Here is a 22917-nt window from a genome sequence, read left to right as displayed (position 1 = left end):
CTGGCCCAGCTACTGCAGCTTTCCATCTAACAACAGCTAATCAGTTCTGGACTAAGGAAGCATTTAAAACACAGGGAAAGTAATGAAAAATAATGCCAAGAGCGGGAGCAGGGGGAGCGGGAGGGAGGAAGGCAGGGCAAGCTGGAGGGAGCAGGGAAGAGGCGCAATCTTTGTCTTAGTCTCTGTCCTAGTGCAGCAGCTTCCACTTCCCCCGCGCTGAGCAAATCTTCCCCCAGCTGCCGATTTCCACGTACTGGCAGATGTCTCGCTTCCCCTTTCTAATGCTTGGCAAAACCTACCACTGTACGGGTGAGAAATACAGGCTAAGGACCTGTTTTCCTAAGACGAGTTATCACGGCTAAGGCGTGAAGAGCTCTGGACACTTGGCCCGTCCCCTGCCTGGCGAGGACGGAGGAGCGTCTGCGACAGTCCGTTACTTGGGAACGCTGGGGAGCTTCCAAGGGTTCAGAGAGAGAGCAGCCAGGGGAATATCGGCGTGGGCAGCGAGAGCAGCGGGACGGAGCAAGAGCACTTGCCTTGCGACTCATTGGTTCAGTGTACAAAGTGATAAGATGTTTGTTTTGTCCAGCCACAGGCTGGAAAAGCAAATAAAATGCCAGGAGTGGGGAGGAGAGACCAGCTGGGAAAGCACTGCGGAAGACAGGCGGCACCGGCAGAGGGGAGGGCGGGAGGGAGAACCCACGGCTCTTACACTCTCCAGGACACCCTGACGTCAGCCGGCCAGACTAAACCCGGCATTTCTGTCTACTGGGGAATATGCCGTGCGGTGAAAACTGCAAACGCAGGAAAAGCTCCGAAGGCAAGAAGCCGTAAGAAACAAATGTTCTTTCTCTGCCATACGTTAAGCACTACCACCGACAGACAGCCCACCGCCTTGGACCTCCTCCTTCCCTTCTGTTTCACAGCTGCGACACTCGGGACACATGTAAGGGACCCGAATGTCCAAACCCACCTGGGCAGTGTGGGAATCTCTTTGGAGGCAGGACTTTTACCACCCCCCGAATCTGCACAGCACCTACCACCTGCAGGCGCTACGGCTGCAAAGCACTGATAGGACTGCAACAGTACTCTCTCCCCATGTCTCCTACGGGCAGGCCTGTTGCAACACTGCCACCTCCTCATCACCGCAGGCACTCACTTAGAAATGTCCGTTTGAAGTAGAAAAGTAGTTAACCCTGAAGAGGGATTTGCAAAGAAAGCACGCAGCCACATTGGCTGCTCTGGGCCAAGCACCTCTAATGACCATGCTTACATTCTGTAAGAAGAAGGATTAGACTATCCAAAAAGCACTACCAGAAAACAAGGGGGTTTTTTCAAGAAGAGAGAGGCAAAGCACTCTCACAGCAATTCATCCTAGTTAATGCTAATGCTTCTCTCCACCACCTCTTTCTTGAGCTGTGGCTGGGTCATCCCAAAAGATAAAGTCATTTTCTTTCCCTGCTTTGGCTCTGGCCAAAGAGATGCTCTTTCACCTGCCTGTATTCATGTTATTCTTTCATGTGTCACAGCTAACTGCCCTCACCCCTACCTGCAGGGCGTATCAAGTCTTAAATGACATTCTTCCAAAAGTCTGAGATGGAAGAGGGATATAGGAGACTCAGGAGGGATGCAATGGGAAAGCAGGCACCTGGCTAGCAGGGTCCCTGAGCAGGAGGAGGGGAGCATTTCAGGGCTGGAGGCAACGGAGGACATTTGGTGAGAGATAAAGATCGATCTTAGGTGGGCTGATGAGGAGCCTGGGGTGGCTCTAGGCAAGAAAGAAGCTCTGCGACAGAAAGATTGTCAGCATGAGTGTTTGAGTTGAGAAGAGCTGGGGATCGGGGCAAGTGAGTTGGGGATTGAAACCTGGGAATCCAAGTGGCCCTTGGGGAAGGAGTTGGGTTTTCCAGACAAGACTCTTCTCCATCCCCGAGAGTACTAGGTGCTCACAATCCTGTTCTGATGTTGGAAGAAAGGAAGTCAAGCCGTGTGCCTTTCGTTATGCGTAGGCACAGGGTCACATAACCGGAACAGCAGACCAGAAAACACTACATTTGCAAAAATTAGCCAGGTAGTTACAGTTTACTAAAAGAGAGAAAATCACTACATTTCACAGACAAGGGCCCTGAAGAATATTCTCAGTGCAAACAATGCACCTAGCTTTATTGAGAAACTTGAACAAAACTTTCTAAGACATTTTCCCCCTGCACAATGGCATTATTCCAGGTCCCAGAACTGGACTTGTTCTTTTGAGAAGATACTTCTTTCCTTTTCTGGGATGCAGCTCATTCATTAACTGTGGGTGAGCACTGGATGTGCAAATCCAGTTTACAACAATCAAAGCAAATTGGAGATTGTTGTACTTTGACTTAATTCCTTGACTTCTTTTTTCCCCAGACTGAAACAAAGAAAGGAAGGTCCTAGCTGCAGAACACTCAACAAGGAGAGACCTATTTAGGAAACTGGACCATGTCCGTGTTCCATCCACACTTTTCCTTTCAGCTTCCCACAGGAGCAACTGTAATTTTTGTTATCACTCACAAAATGTTGATACAGATAAGATTGCATTGTTACTACTGAAAGTAGAGCTACACAGGTTGACAGCAGTAGGAAAATAAGTCTTAATGTAAAGGCAGCCTCAAAACAAAACCATAAGCCTGTATTTTCTTTCCCTTGAAGACATCCCTAGCTGCATCAGTTGGTCTAGCAGAGAACATGAAAGACAACAGAGGGTATTAGAACTAGATCATTTACTAATAAGCAACGAACAGTCTTTCTATTTCCTCAAAAAACCTGAAAATTCATAGTTATTGTTCCACTGACTCCTTCAAAATTCCCAAATAATTAACAATTGATGTCATGTGCAGGTCCTCTTCCTGCATCTGCGCTAAATAGTTGTTCCTTTGGCTGAAGGGTTCTAAAAGAAGGAAAGCACTGTGCCAAGTGGTGATGACAGCAGGTACTGTCAATTCCTGTTAAAATGCCCACAGGTTAGAAAGCCCTGGTCATAGCAACTGAAGAGGACTGAACAGGCTAAGTCTAAGTTATTTTGTCCTTATCGGGCAGCTGTTCCTGGATTCACAACCTCAGATACAGCCTCTCCCTTCCAATATGAGAGGCTTTGGGCATACAGCTTCTGTGTGATTTCAAAGTTTTTGTGGTATTCAGATTTCCCCTAGGGCAAGAATATGGTATTTTGGGTGGAATTAAAAGCATTGTAGAATATTTCACAAAGGAGATAGATTAATGGTGGAATGCTAGTCTGCTAATCTTCCTAACAGCAGGAATAGCCAGTAACAACACAGTCCCTTGGGTATCGATTTCTGCTCTCATAACTGATAGCAACTGGGGCAAGAGGAGCGTAGCTTAAAGAGTCTGAAGCATTAGTCATGTCCACTGCAGTTGGCACACACACTCCTAAAAAGGAACACTTTGTTCAGGAAGTCTCTTGATGCCATTAGGGGAAAATAAAAATAAAACAAAGCTCTAATTTTCTCACAGGCACAGCCCCGTATGCTGAGTGACTCCACAGCCATGGAATTTTCTGTAGGATCCACCCCCTACCGCAAAACCACTTGACAAAAACTAACCTTTCATTAACAAAGTTCCAGTACTTTCAGCTGCAATGACAACTGTTCAAAGGTGAACTGAGTATGAACAGTCACTGAACTAGGACATAGCAACTTTTGCATAGTAACTCTTATTTGAGGTTGTACCTCTTATACGATACAGCTGAGAGGGCAAGGGGAGAGAGATGGTGCTTTCGGGGATGGTTCAGGGCAAGGTGGCAACTTAAGGTGTTTTCCAAGAGGGAACACACCTGCAGGGAAACAGCTGTGCATAGCGCTGGTGGTGACTGCTGGCAGGGCAATCCAGCTGCCATGGGGCTCCTTTACCCTGTGAATACAGCAAAAAAAAAAGGACCTGAAAAGAGCCAGGAGCTGCAGCCAGTTTCATCTGAGCTGCAGCTGCCCCATGTATCTTGGTGAGGTGCTATACCATCAAAATTGATCTTGAGAAATGGAGAAATGTAGGCATCCATAACCATCTCATTCCTGTCTCTAGCAGGCAGCTCCCATTACACTCATCCTTGGCCAGACACAGACAGCAGGACCTGGGGCACAGAAGTGCTAAACTGGGCAATTGAAAGTATAAGATTTGAATTATATACAAAGCTATAAATGTCCTGTTCCTCTGGCTTCTGGATAACAAGCCACAAACTGCTGCCTGCACGGTCACATTACATGAGCCCATTGCTTAATATTGTCCTATAAAGTTACCTAGCCAGCTAGGAATTCCTACTTCCCAAAACATAGCACAGGAACAAATTTCTTGCAGCATCATGTTTTGAGTAGTAGTTGGCAGCTAAGGGGGGCACAGGGGTCTCTAAAACCTGCCTGCAATACACCCCAGTATGAAGAGCTCATTCTCCTATAGTGCTGCAACCATCCACTGCCTTTGAAAACCTGCATGCAGAGTTGGCCTCCTGAGTAAAGAGGAGGAGACAAGATCGATATGGCTCCATAGAGGACAGCCTGCTAAAGGAAACTAGCAGGAGGGCCTGAGGAGGAGGGAGGCTAAGAGTACTGGAGAATTCAGCGAAGACTGAAGCAAAGCCCTTTGGAAACCTGCAACTACTTTTGATGCTGTATTAAGACAACAGTGATTTGTGAAGGTATGAAGCGAGCCTCCACGCAGCAGTCTTATAGATTTCAGATAAGGGCACATTATGGATAGATGCCATTTAAGCTGATGTCCCCTAGTTGAACAGTCCCTGAGAGGTTCAAGCACAGGAGCAGTGGCTAATTCATAACATTCCTGGTTGCACAGCCTTATCTATTTTGACAGGCTCTGAGCTGAGATGGCCTGACCTTTGGAGCTTTATCTAAAGGCCACAAATAGTCTGTTTGACTTTCTAAATAGCTTAGTCCTGTTTAGGTAGTCACCGGTTGCTTTTAACATTCATAGTATGTAACCCCATCTCCTCAGGACACATACTGGTCTTTGGAGAAAAATAAAAACAATTGTACAGATTGAAAGTGCAAAAATGTAATTCTAGATCTTGTTATAAATCTGAGGTACTAAGTAAAAAGCAGAGAGGCAATCTGCAATAGGCTGAAAATATGATTTGCCAAAGAGATCCTCTTGGCGTAGCTCTAGCCACTGAAATGAGATCTTCTGTAAGAATAAGAATAGCACAAAAGGATCCTGGCACACAACAGTTCCCATCAGGCATGTAGCTAAGACTAGATTCAAGGAGCAGGAATGGACAGCATCCTTGAATAGAGGAATATCTCCTAAGAACTGTTTTTTAAAACGGTTTAATTACAAGGAACTATGCCCACAACCACAGTCAAGAACTACTGTACTTTCTTTAGAGGAAAAAAAAAAGAGTTCTGTAACCATGCAAAGAAGGCTTGTAGAGGCCCAGCTTTGCCAGACTCCAAAAAAATCTGCTCCGATCTCTTATGCTCTCCAGTAGGACATTCTCATACGAGCATCAGCAACCATACTACAAGGCATTCCCCTCTGCCGCTTTGGTGGAACAAAGGATCTTACTCCAAGAGACAAAATCATCTTATGACAGGCCGAAACCCATCAAATACACTGAAACTTAACTCTTTTTCATCCGTCAATGGAGACGTTCCAGAGACGAGCAGTGGTGGAGAAAAAGGTGAACAGAGTTACTTTCCCTTCACAGTGAGAGAACGATGCCTGTTTTGAGACATGGGTCTCTCGTGCTCTTTTTCAGATGTTATACCGCAGTGTCACTGCAGCAACATACCAACTTCAGGTTCTAGTACTGTAATGACAGTGAACAACTCTGCAGCCTACCCACTCTGCAAACAGCAGATGAGCTGTTCAGGTCCCACAAAACTATTTGTGCCAGCTAGTCTCCTGAAGCAGACTGCTGTCTAAGGTTTTGATTTACCTCCTAGATGACAAATAAAGAAGGTTGCTTTATTAACATGACACACACATGTTACCTGGCAGCACTTGCACTGCATTTTTCAGTCTGTCAGAAAAGGAACTCAAAGAGGCAGCCTGCTGACTAAAAGCATCAGAAAATCTGAATGCACTCTGATTCCTGATGAAGAAGCCAGGAAGACTCTCAGATCCTATCTAGACTTCGCACTACAAATTGTAACTCATCATTAGCTAATTAGTTCATTACAATGAGAGAAAGTTATCATTTCAGGACACTAACAGTGTTAGGCCAGTATCAGCATAGCACAGAAAAGCAAGGCACACACTGGGATATGGTGTAACGTTCCCAGGCGTTATGGTATAACAGGCTTTCCAACCTGAGACAGATTCATCCTGTTGCTTAGACAGGATACTTGGAGTCAGGTCTAGGGAGACTGCTGTAAATGTAGAGAGGCTCTGGTGAAAGTAACTGGAATAGACATCAGGATCATCAGAAGTAGATGGAAAAGTCTGCCAGTCGAAAGTAAGTCTCCTACAGAACATGAATTACTCTTTCACAAACTGCACTTCAGATACATACTCTGGAATACCACAGATGCACCAGAGGTGAAGTAAGGCCCTTGATCAAGTTTTCTAGGTCACTGCTAGACTACTGAGCACTATCTTGCACTGCCAGCATTTGCTATGCATCATATCCCTTCCACCCCTCTACCAGGTACATAGGAAAGGAGCACCCTGGGAAAAAAAACAAAACAAACAAACAAACAAAAAACAAAAAACAAAAAACCAAAAAAACTAATCTCTGAGATTGGGCTACCCAAAGGACTATATCAATTTTCATTTTTATGAACTGTTAGAAAAATTATATTAAAATACAAAGAACATTTGTCCCATGACTATGCAGTTGTTGGTCAAAAAGGTATTTTTAGATCTGAATGCCAGCCACTGCTGAAAAAACAATCCACAGCTACATGGCCAGATACAGGGCTTGTCCTGGAGGCCACTATAAGGACATTACATAAAGATCTTCCAGGTTGCTGTCACTGTTGCTATGAGGCATTTCATACTTTTCCCTAGAAACAGTTCAGAATTCTTGAAAACTTGGGATGGCATTACATAAAACTGAATTTAATATCAAAAGGAAAGATACAATGAACAATGCATTCAGCATATTTGTCCTTTTCATGTTCTGTTTGATAAATCCTCTATTTACCATTTCCTTGAAGGTGCTTCAGTTTCTTCAGTTTTTTTTTTTTTTAGTCTGCACTAAGGAAACAGAAATATGCAGCATGTCTGGATCTTGCTCTGCTCCAGGCTCTGCTTGAAAATCTGAATTCAGGCATTAAAGAATACCTATTGCTTATACCTTTACTGTAACTATAAAATACCTATTGCTTTACCTTGTCAAGTAAATATGCTCTATTAAAGGCCAGGTAGCCTATTATCAAACATTCTCAAGAGAATGTTTGCTTGTGACAAAGATGCATGAAGTTAAGCTGTGTCTTTGAACAGTGTGATAATATCCATACCCACCTGTGTTGGATGGAGTAAAGCCTGGTAAGGATGGGCTGTTGAGGCCTGGGAGCAAGACTGGAGGGATGCCCTGTAGTGCTGGGTATGCAGCAGGAAGGTTAAGAGCTTGCAGAGGGGTATTATCAAACATGCCCTGCTGTTGAGCTGCCAGACCAAGAACCTCATTGGCTTTTTTGATCCGGTCCAACTCCTGCTGAGCCATCAACTGACGTACAGTAGCTGGGTCAAAATACTCCTTTTCCTTATCCAACTGGCTTCCAATGGTTTCTTTAACTTTGGAGATATGCTGTTGAGAGAAGATATGGTCACGTACAGACAGTCGAGCGCTGTACTTGATGCCACACAAAGTGCACTCTGTTTTGGGTCCCTCATAACTTGTTTGGTTTATACCAAAATGCTTGGCCATGCTGAGTTTGGACTTCTTCTCCTTTGCCCTAGCATTCTGGAACCAGACCTGAACAACTCTCTTTGGCAGTCCAATGTCATTGCCCAGGACCTCACACTCCAGCATGGTAGGTGTCCTGTAGTCATTAAAGCATGACTTAAGAACTTTCAGCTGGAGATTAGTCATCTGAGTGCGAAAGCGTTTCTGTCCAGGCCGATCCCCACTCTCTCCAGACTTGCTGGCTGAACCACTTGCACCAGGGCTGGGTGAGCAGGGGTCTGCAAGGCTGGATGTTTCACTATAGTCCACAGTACCTTCATTATCGTACTCTTTGCTGTAAAAGCTGGGCGCTGGGCTGACTAGGCCAGAAGATAGCCGATCTTCATATTCAGACATTGCTATCATGGCAGCCTTTGTCAAACCTTCGCTGGGTCCTGATGCTGATTTGGTTTCGGTTGCAATCCCTGTTGCACTATCATTGTCTGCGTTCCCTTCATCTCCTGTTGTAGTGTCTGTGATTGCAGTGTTGACAGAAGAGCAGTCATCGTTGTCCAGCTTTGTTTGGTCAAAGCTCAGGTTGACTGAGGACATGGAGGGACTCTCGAAGTCTTCTATCCCTTCTACCTTAATGGAGGATGGACTCAGCAGAGTTCGAGGTGACAGTTCCATGCTCTTGTTCACTGGGGAGAGAGGAACACTCTGACCATCACTGCTAGTTGGTGGCATGTGGGAAAAGCTCGCTCCATCAAAGATATCACCCTTCATTTGGAGTCCCCCATCACAATCTAAGAGCATAGCAGACAAAGTCAGGTTGTATCCAGCTCGCTTGGCCTCATGCCAGTGACGGGATCGGATATGAGCTTCAAGAGCTGTCTTTGCTTTAAAGAGAGCTCGGCAGAAAGGACACCGTCTGTGGGCTTGGGCAGGCCCTACAGCTCTGAACTGTCCCTTCCTCTCTCGTGCGCGGGTGTTCTGAAACCAAACTTGCACCACGCGTTTCTTTAATCCCACTTCATGTGCAATGTGATCCAACATCTTCCGTGTTGGATTGGAATCAAGCAAGTATTTCTGATAAAGAATTTCCAGCTGCTCTGGGGTAATCGTTGTCCTCAGACGTTTATCCCTTTGTGGTTCTTCTCCTCCGGTCCCACTGTCATTTTCTCCTGGACTTGCACTGGCCTTTTCCTCCAGCTTTCTCTTCAGTGTGTTCATTGTGGATGTTGGTGTTGATGGTGAAGTGGCTGAGCTTGCTGGAATCTGTGGTAATGTTCCAGACAGCAACTGGCTCGCAAGTAGTGGATTACTGGGATCAAAAAGCATGAAAGGCATATCCAGCGTTCTGTCCAGGAATGGGGGGTGGATAAATTGATTTTGTGCACTCAAAAAGTGAAGCTGCTGATGCTCCTGCCAATGCTCAAAGGAAGGAAATGCCAGCTTACACTGGTCACACTGGTATGGGATTAGCTGAGGAGGTAGGTTTGCCAACTGTTGAGGGGTGGATGTGTGAATGGGTTTGAGGGAGAGATGTGAGAGCTGAGAGGGGCTTGGGCTTGACTGTGACAAGGAACACTGAGGTGGTTGTGGAGGGGGAGGTGGCTGCTGCAATGAAGAAGGGGAGGATAACTGTGAAATCTTTTGGTGAGCTGAACTTGTCTTTTGTTCTCCTTGGTCCTGTTGCTGCTGAGACTCTTGCTTTGGTTGCACTTGCTTCTCTTGAGTTTGGTTTTGCTGTGTACTTGGAGGTTCAGACTGCTTTGGTTTCTCATCTGTAGCTTCTGCTTTAGAACTATAGGTGGAAGAATCATCTGCCTCAGCAGTGAGCTGCAGAAAAGCTGAGGAGGCTGCATTAGCTGAAGATGTAGGTGTGCTGTAAGCTTGTGAGGGCATTGGTGTGCTGCAGGAGGAACTGGTTGGAGTCAAGAGCTCCATTGCATCCATAGAGTCTTCATTCTGGCTATCATCCTGTCCATCCTCATCCTCGTCTTTGTAACAAAGCTTTTTCTGGTGTTTAATAAGATCAAAAATACGCTGAAAGACTAGACTGCACTTTTTGCATTGGTAGTTCAAGTTGCTTGTTCTAATGTATCTGTCATTTGTAAGCTCCCGCCGTTCCCCATCTTTGCCTTCTCCCTGATTCTCATAGTTTTTCCGAGCTTTTTGACGAGCATTCTGGAACCACACCACTATGACACGTGTTGGGAGGTTCAGCAAGTTAGAAAGCTGTTCAAATTCATCATCCTTTGGATAGGCATTGGCATCAAAAAAATCCTGCAGGACTCTGAGTTGGTAGTCAGTAAAGCGTGTCCTGGAGGATCGCTTGCTTCCCCAGTACTCCTGCTTTTGAGGTTCTGGAGAAGGAGGCCGTGAGTCTATCTTCAGTTCTTCCAAGCTGGTAATGGGAGGATTACTGAAGTTGTATGGGGAATCCTTGTTGCGCTGGCGTTCTTTGAACAGAGTATTTCTGAACCAGTGCTTGATCACCTTCTGGGGCAATCCAGACTTGTCCGCCATCTCTTTGATTTGTTCCTCACTTGGGGAGTTGTTAATATCAAAATACTGCCGAAGGACTCTGAGCTGGTCATCAGTGATCCGTGTGCGTGGCCTCTTGTTCTGCTGCTGGAGAAGGCTAGGGTTGAGCTGATGCTGGTACAACTGGGCCAGGTCGGCAGGCAGAGGGTCTACGGGACCAAGCTGGGGCGGCAGCTGAGCAGGTAACGTTTGTAGTGGCATGGTTTGCATCATAAGTGGTGAAAAAATGGGGAGCTCCATTGGCATAGAGAGCTGGGTGAGCGGCACAGATGGCTGGGCTGGTGCAATCGTAGGAGAGGTAATAGGTGGCGCAGAAGTAGGAATGGTAGGAGTAGAAGCTGGCTGAGGAGGTGCTGGAGGAAGTGGTGGTGGCGGAGGTGGAGGTGGTGGTGGTGGCTCTGGGGTCTGAGGTCTTAGTGGGTACAGTTTATCATAGTGTTCTCTGTACTGTTTGGCAAATCTCTCTAACTGCTTAAAGGGAAAGTAATGTTGGTGAACATGCTCTTGGTGACTCTTCAGAATGAGGATGTTTGAAAAAAACTTGCCACATGTATCGCATTCAAGCTTTTCCAAGTTCTCACCTTGCTCTGTCTTCCCATTTTTCTTCTGCACCTTCTGCTTGTTCTCATTATACTGAATGACGAGCTCAAAGCCAAAGTTTTCCAGCAAGGCTTTTGTGGCATTCCCTCTTGCATCAGATGCAATACGTGGAGGAAGCAAAGAGGGCTCTGAATTATTGCCTGGTGCAAAGTCTTTCTTGTCTTTGGGCTTTAAGTTATCAGGCAGAGGTTCCTTAGACACTGCATTATTGTCTCCCCTCTCTGTATTTTCCCTTTCCCTTGGGGTTTCTTTTTCTTTCTCCTTCACTACAGATTTATTTTTCTTCTCTGGGTGCTGGCTTTGTTGTATAAGGACAGAGTGAGGTTGTGACAAAGACAGCTGACCTTGCTGCTGTTGTAAGAGTTGTGGATGGCTCTGCTGTGGGAGCTGAACTTGAGCCTTCAGGTCCTCCAGCAAGCTTGGACCTGTGCCAGTCAATGTCAGTGCACCGCTGGTGACAGGCAAGCTAACTTCTGGATTGAGCTGGAACTCGGCACTGGGGATGTAAAAAGGAAACAAAAGATGTTGCTGTTGCTGAAGCTGCAGAAGGGTCTCAGTGGTCATTGGAAAGTGCGGCAAAAGTGCTGGGTTGAACAGCTGAGATTGCAGGAGAGCAGCTTGTTGCTGCAGCTCTTGCTGCAGATGGGCCTGGACTTGGGCCTGGGCCTGTGCCAAGGTTTGAGCTTGCTGCTGTTGCTGTTGCTGTTGCTGCTGCTGCTGCTGCCTGGATGCAATCATGTCTGCCAGCTTCTTCCGGTTTACCTCTTTGGGCTCAGAAGGAGAGGAGATATTAGTGCTAACAGGGTTGCCCAAGGGAGGAATTCCCACACTGTCACTGGATACCTGGTTGAGTAGGCTGGGAATGGGAGTCATGCCTGAATTACTTGTGTTGGTGGTTGTAAAAGTATTACTGTTGCTAGTGCTCACCGGACTTGGCGTGGATGAACCCAATGAGAGACTGCTGCTGCTGCTATTACCAGCTCCATTACTACTGCCACTGCCCCCAGCCGCCTCCAGTTTGGCAGCACGAGCCTTGGTTTGGTGTAGGACAGACCTCATGTGGATCTCCAAAGTAGAGCTCTGACTGTAGGCCACACTGCAGGTGTTGCACTTAAAAGGTTTGTTATCTGGGCTGCTAGTAGGCTCAGGCTGCCCAGTAGCAGACTCCTGGAGCGCTCTTTTCAATTTATGCAGATGAGAAACTGAATTGTAATGGACCAGAAGAATGTTCTTTTGTGTGAAAGACTCTTTACAAACTGTGCATTTATAAGGGCGAGATGGATCTAGGAATTTCTCCATAGTGAAGTTAGGGCCTTTTCTGAAGGGTAAGGCCCTCTTTGGTTCTGAGCCAGAGTCCTCTTGTACTGACCCAGAATCACTACCTGTAGGGCTTTGCTTATCTTCCAAGTCACTCTCTTCCTCCTTATCTTCTTCAACTATTATAGTGTGGTCTTCAGCAAGTGAAGGGTCACCCATGGCAAGGAGGTCTCCATTGACCAAAAGACCACCATACAGCTGCTGAATGTCAGCTTCACTCAACTCCAGATGGCTGGTTTCCAGGTGCTTCTTCAAGGCCTGGAAGGTTCGGAAGCTGCGCTGACAGAGGCAGCACATAGTGGCTGCTCTGATCACATGGTACTGAGAATGGAGCTGCAGCTTCTCAATGGTTTTGAATGCCAGGCTGCACTGGTTACAACGGTATTTGTAGACATGGCGATCAGATACTGGCAATTGAGGCCGCTTTGCATGAACTTCATTGAAATGTGTCTGCAGGGCTGCTGAACTTTTGAACACCTGGTTGCACCCCTTCTTCCAGCAAAGGAAACCAGAATCCTCCCTGGCCGAGCTCTGATCAGCTGGAACTGGTTTAGGATCTCCACTGTGCTCTGCACTTTCAGATGACAAAAGGCTCTTTCCTGAGTCCTCAGAGATCTCTGTGAAAACAAAATCAGAACAAAACCAGAAGCATGAAAAGATGCTGAGTGCTCATCTCAAAAAGTTTAGGTAAGGCCCACCTCTGCCATCCATTTAGATTGAAAATAAGAAAGAAACAGCCCTGATTGTGTTTTCACTGGGGACTGGACAAAACTCCAGCACTTCCTTCTCCTGACCATAGGCAGGAGCATTTTCCCCTCACCATTACTTTGTCTAAGGCTGCCATTTCTCACGGGTTTTCCTTTAGCCCAATGAAAATTACACCAGCACACAAGGGTTGATCAGTACCCTCTTTCTGGCTATGGTACGGCAATGTTATTTTCTCTGCAAGAGGATAGGTATTTCTAACATTTCTCCTATAACTTCTTTCACTTATTTTAATACCAGCCCATTACCCTTATCATGGCTCATTGCATAAACCTACACAATCTACTTTCTTGCCTACTTTGAATATCTGCAAATTATTCACAAAACACACGTTCCCTTAGCTGCATTTAGCACCTTTAATTTTTCCTTTTAAGTGAAGGCCACCCATCCACCTATCTGTCTTTGCTGTTTTTCTTTGATGTCCTGGCTTCTTTTCCAATAAGAAGGGTCTCAAACTCAACGTAATGCTTGAGTCTTGGTCCTATCAAAGCTAAAACCAACAGGAATGAAATTCAGGCCCTTCTAGGAGGAGCTCAAAGGGTTTTCTTTGAGGGATAAAGGGAGAGGAGACAATAAACAGCAGAGGGAATGCACTGCCGCATTTCCAGGGTCTGAGAGCAGAGTTCTGCCAGCAAAGACAGTGCAGTTTGGATAGAGGCCGAACAGGGGATCCTACTGTCCAGTGCAGCTCTAGCTACCTCGGCTGTGTCAGTGCTGTCCCACCAGGATCTCTCCCTTTGTGCTGCATGCCTGAAAGGAAGCAACAGTTGTCTTAATTCTCAGTCTCCTTGCAGACTCTTTCCAGGAGCGCACCACTGAAGGACTATCAGTATTGTTTCCCTACTAGGTTTGAGATTATACACCTTTGCCTGTGCAGAATGATATTCTTATGATGTTCTCACATAATGCCACAAAGCCAGGAGTAAATAGCTGCTAACTTAAAGGCATGCCTTCATAATACAACACGCCAATGAAAAAGGCAGAGTAGCTCTGGGATGGATAAGCACTGCAGCAGCTCAAACCTCCTCAGACTGTGTTGGCAATGTGCATAATTCAGCTATGATGTGCACTAAGCAAGTAGAGCGGAGGTGGCAGTAGATTCTCTGTGGCCAGCAGCAGCAAAATATTTGGTTTCTCTACCAATTCCTTAAGCCCTCTACTCTGTTTTTCACTGTTCACATCCAGTGTTCTCCATTGCCAGGATTCAACATAATTTCCAAATGTACCACCACAGTGGGTGAGCTGTGTTCACCTGACTTCTGGTCACCAGCTTGGAGCTGCTCAGCTCTGTTGTACTGTGGGGACACACAGGGCACTGGCCTGTTTGTGGCACAGGATGGGAGACTGCTCTGCTGTGCACTTGCTGGCTGGGGACCTCAGGATGTGCAGTTGGAAATCAAACAGGTGTAGATGTCCCCAGACACAGTCTCTGGCCTGGTGACCCGAGCTGGGCAAATCAGGAAACCTCAGATTATCAGAGGCAAACCTTGTCAGTCACACTCACCAGGCTGCTTCCCCGCTTCTTCGGTGTTGGAATTCCCATCTTTGTCTGGAGCAGTTGCTGGGAGAAACATGCTGCTGGGCATCATCACCTCAGGTGTTGTCACCTGGAAACGGAGGGAGGGAAGGACGTAGGGAATAGAAAAACACAAGAAAATGTTTTAAATATCTTCAGTGGCAAAATTAGACATCAGTATTGTAAAGTCAGGCGTCATTTTTCATAGCTCACTGAAGACTCATGTTTATTAGACAAAGCTCACATCAGTCAAAAGTGTTTCTACAGTTACATTCTGGACATAATTAGCAGTGCACACTTGAAGAATAATCTTATTATTAATATTTTTTCTTTATGTAGAATTCAGACTTTGATCACTGACAATGTTTTGTCATGGGCTGTGAAACTTCTTGTGCAACCAATTAGGTAGATAAGTTGAAAGGCCCACCTTAAGCTGCTGAAAACATAATAAGGCCCCTAATTAAATCGTACCTTGTAAAGTACACTGTAATCTTGAACTAGGGAGCATTGCAGCACTGTTTTCAAAGTGTATCGATGCAGGAAAAGGAGGGGCATGAGAAAGTAGAGTACAAATAAGCAGAGAGGTGACAAAAGAAAGGATGAATAAGGAAAGACTAAAAAGACAGTGAATCATCTGCAAAATGAAAAGCTTTTGGTAACCCTTTCCTTGCTCCGACTGATATGGTCCTTTTGCCTCTCTTCAAATGTTTGTCCAGAACCTGCATTGTCATTACCAGTGCAGGACTTAAACTTCAAGATTTTTAAAGAGCTGAAAATTTTGTGTGGTTCAACTAGAGACGCCCTCTGAAAGAGTCAAATGATTATACTAGTCTTTTCTTTTTTTCTTTTTCTTTTTTTTTCTTTTTTCTCCTTTTTTTTTCTTTTTTTTTTGGAAAATCACATTCCTTTGTGTGAATCCAGTCACACTGAAAATATAAACTACCTGGCTAGCAGTTTGTGCATGGATGGTATCAAAAGCAGGACAAAATACCCTTCTTTCTGAGTCAGTATCCAAGAGCATCTTAAAAGCCAAACCACAGCCACAGTTCCAGAGCAATCACTGGAAGGACAGTCCCGTACCACCACTGACATTCAGATGCATGGTTGCCAGCACTGCTCATAGGCCAGCAGCAAGTAAAGATGTCACTACAGCTTCGAGTAGCCGTGGTGCTTCCTCGCAGCTGACATCAAAGAACCTGTCCCATTTACGAGGAATCATGGTACTTGAAGCAACAGAAACCAAAAATGACTTGCAATGCTTTTGTTGCAGTGCTTGAGCTCCCAGCCTCTGCCTGCTGGAAAGGTGAGGTGTAAGAGACGCTCTTGGACAAGTATGTTTCTTAGAAAAACAAACCTCCCCTTCCTTCTATCTGACGCTGAGAAGGCATGTGAACCTTGGATTTTGGAAGAGACTAATGAGGCTCTTACATTCCTGGAGTATAGATTGCTTTCTGCAAGTCAGAGAGCACAAAGCTCTGACTGCACCACACGAGATATTAACAAATCTGTGGTGAAGCTGCAGCCAAAATGCTGTAAATCTCTGTGCAGGACCTGAAGTCTGCCTTATCTATGCATACGTCAAATCCGAACAAGCACAGACTAGACCTTGGTTTCATTAATACAGCAGAAGAAAATCAGTCCATGAAAAGCTTCAAAAACAACAGTTTGCATATGCGTGGCTCCAGGCACCCACACGGTGCAGGGGAGCGATGCTGAGATTCTGCAGTGAGCGGGTGGGTGAAGGTGAAGAGAGGAAGAGCCACAGCATTTGGCTCTAGACATCTGCAGGAAAAGCAGCTGACACTGATAAATCACAAGGAGGGAAGCTGAGCACACCAAATTCATTCCACCTTTTATTCTAACCAGGAGCATCTGATGGCTGTGGGTGGTGGGTCACGAGATGTGAAAGGTCACTGGTTAATTCATAGTAAACGGGCTCTGAGGGGGGGATGAGCAGGGAAGCAGAGCAGGAAAGGCAAGGAAAGGAGCTGTCCCTCTCAGTTTTATCAGCAGGGAGAGTGCTTTCCTAGGATCTTTAGGAATTATGAAAAATAAATCATGAGAAATTAAAAAAACCCCAACAGAGTAGAAAAAGAATAAAATTATCTAACACCTCAGCTGCACATCATTATAGAAAACTGTGGGCTTTTTATACGCGTTACAGTAAGGCAGCCATCCCCACTACCAGACTCAGTACAACGGATCAGTAATTGTTTTCATACACTTTAATTAGAAAAACTCAGATGGCTATGAATAATAATGGAAAAGAGAGACTTTTGCACTTGAAAGGTTGAAGTCAATCAAGTGTGAATGACGGCAAAAAAGAAAAAAAAAAGACACCAATTCATCAGGCCTCTGTTGTCTCGCCGCGTCTTTAATCATAATTCCTGATTGGGATTCAAGAAGGCAGTAAGCAGCGGTTCTTTGTCTGCCTTCACCTTCCGTCAATTAACTCTCCCCGAAATATAATCATCAACCTCACATGCTCCTCTGCATCTTAATCTGGGTCTCCAAACCAGTAAGTCCTGCCCTATATATGTTTAAGTAATTACCTTTATCTACCTGCATCTCCATAGCCACAGTTCTCACCCTCCTTCTGCCCCTCCCTCCACAAAAAGAAAAAAGAAAAGCTCTGGTACATTAAATTGTTATAGGCACAAAATCCTGAAAGGCAAAAAGAAAAAAGCTCAGAGGAAAGTGCAGGAAGCCTGAAATTCTAGGTATGGATGTAGGGCAACTGCTGACAGTCCAGACAGATGTGCACGGCTGCCACTGGGAAATAAAACTTTGAAAATAAAGCACTTGCTTCAGCAACTGATCTGGCTCCTGCTTTAGTCATTTACCAGCTCAGCACTGTTCAGGTTTCTTCCTAAAACACTGCACCCCTTTCCCATGCCATTTTCCAGGGCAAGCCTGCTCTGTCTCTTCACCCTCATGGACCATCACCTGAGCAGGACCAAAAATAAAGAATAACGAAAACGGGCTGCGTACCTCAAATCAATTTGCATTTACACTGAATTCCAGACTCCCCACTTTGAACTATTTTGTCCTTTCACACTGCAAACTCTTTGGAGTAGATACCATTTCCTTGTGCGTGCAGAAAATGTCTTGTGGGTTGTGGCTGCTTTTGTAATACAAATAATAAGAGTATCAAGGGGGAAGGAAGGCTCCAGAGGCCACGGTCACCCAACAGATTAAACAAGGAGTGATGCTCTAAACCGCAGAATTTTGTACTTTAGATGTATTTAAATAGCATAGCTGTTCTGGTGATAGAGAAGAATTATTTACCTTGAGCACAGGCCATGTTAGCTCATACGATCCTGTGTGCTCTCTACACTCCTTTCACCTGAGCAGGCAACACCAGGGATGTAATCTAGCATCTGCCCTAAAGCGTGCTAACTAGCTGTATCTCCTTGTTTTAATTTCTCTTTAACACCAACGTTTTCATGATATCAACAAGACAGTCAATTTGAACCGTTATTTAAGAAAAGCCCCACAAATGTAAGGTGCAGTGTAATTTCTTACATTCGTTATTTGTTATCTTTGAATCTGTTAACTGCTGCACTGTCAAGGAGCTGCATGAAGCCCCCCTGCAATCATACAAATGGGTAACAAGGACAGTCCCTGCTTTGGAGGGGCTTGTGATTTGTATTTCTCCTTTCTTCCTCCTATGCATATTTGTTTAGCTCTGTCTAACATTAAACTGTAGCCCCTTTGCAGCTGCAGCTATGGTATTTGGCCCATAAGCTACCAGCAAAGCCTTTCAGGCTTAGAAATACTAATCTTTTGCACACTCAGATTTTCTAATCCACCTCTGCAGACAGCACTGAAAACACATGCCCCACACCACCTGCTCTCACCGGGTCTCTTCTGGGTTCTTGTCCTGCACAATATTATTGTACAGAATATACGTGGTCTCCTTGAACTGGGTGACTCCTGGATCTTTCTGTCTAAATAAAAACAAGAGATGGAGTAGAACTAGTAGCTCAGTCTATCTGTTGTCTTTGACAGCCCAATTTTTGAATATGAATGTATAGATAAAATTCAATTCCTGATGATGCAGCAAACATTCAGTGAGTGCTCACTGCTCAGAAAGCCATCACTGACAACAGTGAGGGAACTGTTGTTTCATGCCATGAAATATGGCTAAAGGACTTGCTAGGCTGAAGAGCCAAGAAGCGAAAAGCATTGGTCAGAGACTTTGGCAATGTCTCCCACTCCCCACATCCAACATGTTTCTCTTGTAGTCTGTACTGAACATGGAAACTTTGGCTGTAGAATTTCACTTGGCAAAAAACTGCAGAGCTTAGAAGATGGAAGATACTGCTGAAGTTGCTGGGATAAGCACCTGTACTTCCAAGTACCCCCCATTTTGGACAAAATTCAGATCCTCTTACACGGATAAAATTTCTTTAAGATGAAGAGATCCACTTGTATGCTTGGGCATCCCAAATTGATGGCCATTTCTAAAAATAATGTGGTCTAGTGAATTACTAAGCATTACAAAAACCCTCAAGGAGCGAAACCACATCTCCTACCTCCCTATCCTGTGAATCTCTTCATCAGACCACACACACTCTGACATCTATGGTCAGCAAAAGATTTACCTGTCACCAGCTTTCAGAACAACCTGTGAGTTCATTCTCACAGCTGACCACCTACAGCAATGACAAGTGTGGCTCCTGCTACTACTGCTTCTAGCATATTTTTAAGATGATGAACCACAGAGCCTCTTAAGAGTATGGGCCTGAGGCTTAGAGCTGCAACATCACTCTTGTGCTGGCCCTGGGCAGCAAGACACAGACATATGCTTGGCACGTTTGAAAAATGAATCTTTGGATAGTGTGAATAGTCAGCCCTCTTTACACATTGGCCCTGTCTTCTTACTCTCCTCTAGACCAAATGACCGAACATGTGGAGGTTCTACATGGTCCTCTGTAAATGCCACATGAATGCTGAAATCACGTGGCTTTGAAAAGAAAACCTCTAGAAAGGGTCTGAGGAGATACAGTACTACCCCTACGTCCATGCAACCAGGAGGAAATACACATGCAATGCAAGGTTCCCGAACCAGACAAAGGAGGTAATTTCCATTACAAAGAGAGAGAGAGGGTGCTGGAGTGAAAAGCTTCATTAGACTCAGAGAAGCAAAGCGATGGCAGTATACCAAGGTCACTTCTAATTTAGACCATCTAATTGGCAAACATGGCTCCAAATGGCTATCATCTCACAGGGCTCAGAATTAATGAAGCCCGATTATTTTCATTACCTTCATCCGAGATGGAGAATGAGACACAGAGTGAGAGGGAAAGGGGGGAGTAAGAGGGGGCGAGAAGGAGGGAGAGAGAAAAATTGAATGACAGCAGAAGGGAGAGTGCAATAAGAAAAGACAATAGGAAAGAGGAAAAAATGTAAAGATAGTATGAGAGAGCAGTGAGGATGGCAGAGATGGGGAAGAATTACTTTTAGAGCAAGGGAGAAAGGAAGATGAAAAGGCAGCTGGAAATGCTGCAAAGGTGCCTTAAACGGAGAAGGAGAAAATGGACAACAGAGCGAACCGGAGCGAGGGGCACGTGCGGAACGAGAAGGGGGCAGAGCGGGAGGAGGGCGCGCTCCCGCTCCCGCGCCAGCGGCTGCTCGGCCCCCCGGCCGCCTGCTCGTGCCCATCGGTCTTGTCAGTCGGCTACGCAGGCGAACTGCACTTCACCCTCATTAAGGAGCTCTCGCGGAAGTGGCGCAGGTCGGCACAGAGGCTGCCGCGTGGGAAGATGGCGATTGGGCTAGTTTAGACCTGGAGAAATGCCCCATAAAATAAACTTTGTCACATTTAATTCACCAGCCCCGTGCAACGGAAGCAGCAGGTGAGCGTGAGACGGGCCGGCGCGGGCCGGCGCGCGGCCTCGGCCCCAGCCAGCCGGGAGTTCCCCATCGGCATACGAGCCCCCTCGGCACGGCACGGCACAGCACGGCACGGCACGGCACGGCGAGCTCGGGCAGCGGCCCCTGCCACGCCGCCCGCGGAGGCGACGGCCGGGAGGAGGGCACCGCTGCGGCTGCTCCCGGCGGGACAGTCGTCCGGGCTGCTGGTTGGTATGGAAAGGAAGGGGCAGGAAACGCACAGCTATGAGATGCTCAGCATAAGCAAGCAGCTGTTACCATGGCAACAGACATATTAGACACTGCAGGTTCCTGAAAGGCGTCTGATAAGGTATTATTAACTGGAGCCTCCTCCAACGCCGCGTGTAAAGACGCTGTGTCGAAAGGAACCTGGCTCCCACTCACGGGGCTGCAATTCACTCTCGGTGGCACCAGGACCTGATCTGCACATCAGACCAAGACAGGAATCCCAGCTAGAATAAGCAAAATTAGGAACGTTTGATGCTTCCACGTTCTGCACAAACCGTGCCCATTTTTTAAAGTATTTGTCATTTAATGCAAAAAAGAACCATCTTCTTGACCCACAAATTAATTTACTTGAACCAGAAGAGACAATCTTCCTCCCCACGCACATCCCTAGGTACCAAAGAAAAGAGCTACCCAGGGCTGATGGCAATGGCAAGATGAAAAAAGAGAAGAGCTAGAGGGTGAGCTCTACGGACATGCTCCTCATTTCTCAGCAGAAGTCCTGCATGTTGCAGCAGAATGAGGTCTTGCTGCAGTACAGAAGATACACAGACCTAAAACAACAGTCCTCCACACCAAAGCAGTTGCTTTGGCATGTCCTCTGTGGGGTGCATTTGAGCTCCTTAATGAGTTGTTTCTATTAGACTCCTACATCTTGGAGGATATACACTCACTTGCGCTAAGAGGTTGCACTAATTTACACCCATTTTAGATTGCTGGTTTTGCAGAGAGCCCAACTCAGAAACTAACCATTTTCACACCCGTGTAGCAGATACCTGCAGCAAACTGGTTACACTGGCTGGCCTAAGAAAGGGGCTCAGCTTCTGCTTAGTGATTTTCTAAGGTCAATATATGTTTTGTCAACGTAGTCAGAAGCTAATCAGGTTTGTTTAAGTCCTCAAAAAGTATCTGCATACTTAGCTACTATCATTTAAAACAGATGCAGGTCCCAGAGAGCTAGGTCTTTGTGCTGGGGACAGTTCCTTAACCTAGATAAACACAGTGAATCCGCTCACTGGAGCCCATGGCTGCAACCACCTTGTGTTAGTGAACTGCTACTGCTCTCTTCCCCCAAACCTCTCATATTTTGTATTCAGAAAACTCTGGGATCTGTCAATGCTGCTGGTTTGTTAACAGACATTAGGATGAGGTTCCTACGTGGAGTACAGGGAGTTCTTGCAAGCGGCTGTGAGGTCCTGGTCCAACGCTGGCCACTGCGAGCCTTCGTTGGCCTGCCCAGGGCAGAGAAGTGAGAGGACAAGTACCCAGTAAAGCAATGAAGGAAGATAAAAAGCATGGGGGGGGGGGTGAGAGGAAGATGACTCCAAAATGTCTGGAGGGAGAGAGAAAGAAAAGAACAAAGAAAGGTAAGAGAAGCTGGGCAACACAGCATGTGCTTGCTCAAACAAAACACCGAAGGGGAGTGGATAAGAGAACACAAATATTGTGACAAATGTGGAGTTACTCTTTTCCATTGTCAGAAATCAGAAAAGAAGGGAAAAACAAGCAGAAATGGGGTGCAAGAAAAAAAATCACAAAAGGAAGAACTGATAGGAATCAAAATAAACAATTTATTTTATATATTTGGCGACAGCTTCTTAAATGCAGACACAGCCTTGCCTTGAAGATTATACCAAAGAAATAACAGTGTAGAAATCTGACAATATATCCCATTTATGAATTTAGAAGGGTTTTTGAAAATGTGCCTTATTAATTCTACGTGCATCTTAAACTGACACTAGCAAATGGCAAGGCACATTCACGCAAAATCTATGAAAAGGAAATTCACGAAAAAAATATTTTGAGACTCAAAATGTTATTTACTCAAATAAATGCCTCGGTGCTGGAGAATGGGGTGCACCTTCATGAGCATTTTTGCATTTTAAGTGTGCAGAGGTCCCACAGATGAGGTCCAGCAGTTGCAGACACTACTCTATACATACGCCAGTAGCAAAGAGAGTCTCAATCAACAGCTCCGTGAGAAAAAGGAAGCCAGAATGGAAAAAAAAAAAAAACCCACAGGTGTCATAAATGAGAATTTGAGCACTGCCCCATTAATTTACTACTTCTTATCAAGCACTCTTAACTAATTCTTTCGGCAGCTAGCTGAACTTCAGTTCCTCAGAGGCAGTGTTGGAGGAAGATTCCCATACTAGATACTAAAACAACGATGCAGGACAGAACAAAAGCCTGATACAAATACACGTATCCTGAATCACAA

The 22917-nt window shown here is 45.7% G+C and overlaps 1 protein-coding gene across 4 annotated transcripts in view; it reads right to left on the bottom strand.

Moving 5' to 3' along the window:
• Positions 1 to 22917, bottom strand: part of ZFHX3 (zinc finger homeobox 3) — a 197247-nt gene that overhangs the window by 4617 nt on the left and 169713 nt on the right. For all 4 annotated transcript variants that reach the window (XM_062586918.1, XM_062586920.1, XM_062586921.1 and 1 more), the window contains exons 8-9: positions 14562 to 14664; positions 7462 to 12909 (exon numbers count right to left, since the gene is read on the bottom strand). In XM_062586918.1, coding sequence (XP_062442902.1) covers positions 7462 to 12909; positions 14562 to 14664 — 5551 coding nt within the window. The remainder of the gene's footprint in view (positions 1 to 7461; positions 12910 to 14561; positions 14665 to 22917) is intronic.

The sequence above is a fragment of the Rhea pennata genome, chromosome 13 (genome assembly GCF_028389875.1).
Source record: "Rhea pennata isolate bPtePen1 chromosome 13, bPtePen1.pri, whole genome shotgun sequence".
In the NCBI taxonomy this organism is placed as follows: domain Eukaryota; kingdom Metazoa; phylum Chordata; class Aves; order Rheiformes; family Rheidae; genus Rhea; species Rhea pennata.
The sequence above is the reverse complement of the archived record's forward strand: the minus strand, read 5'-3'. Positions and strand labels throughout refer to the sequence as shown.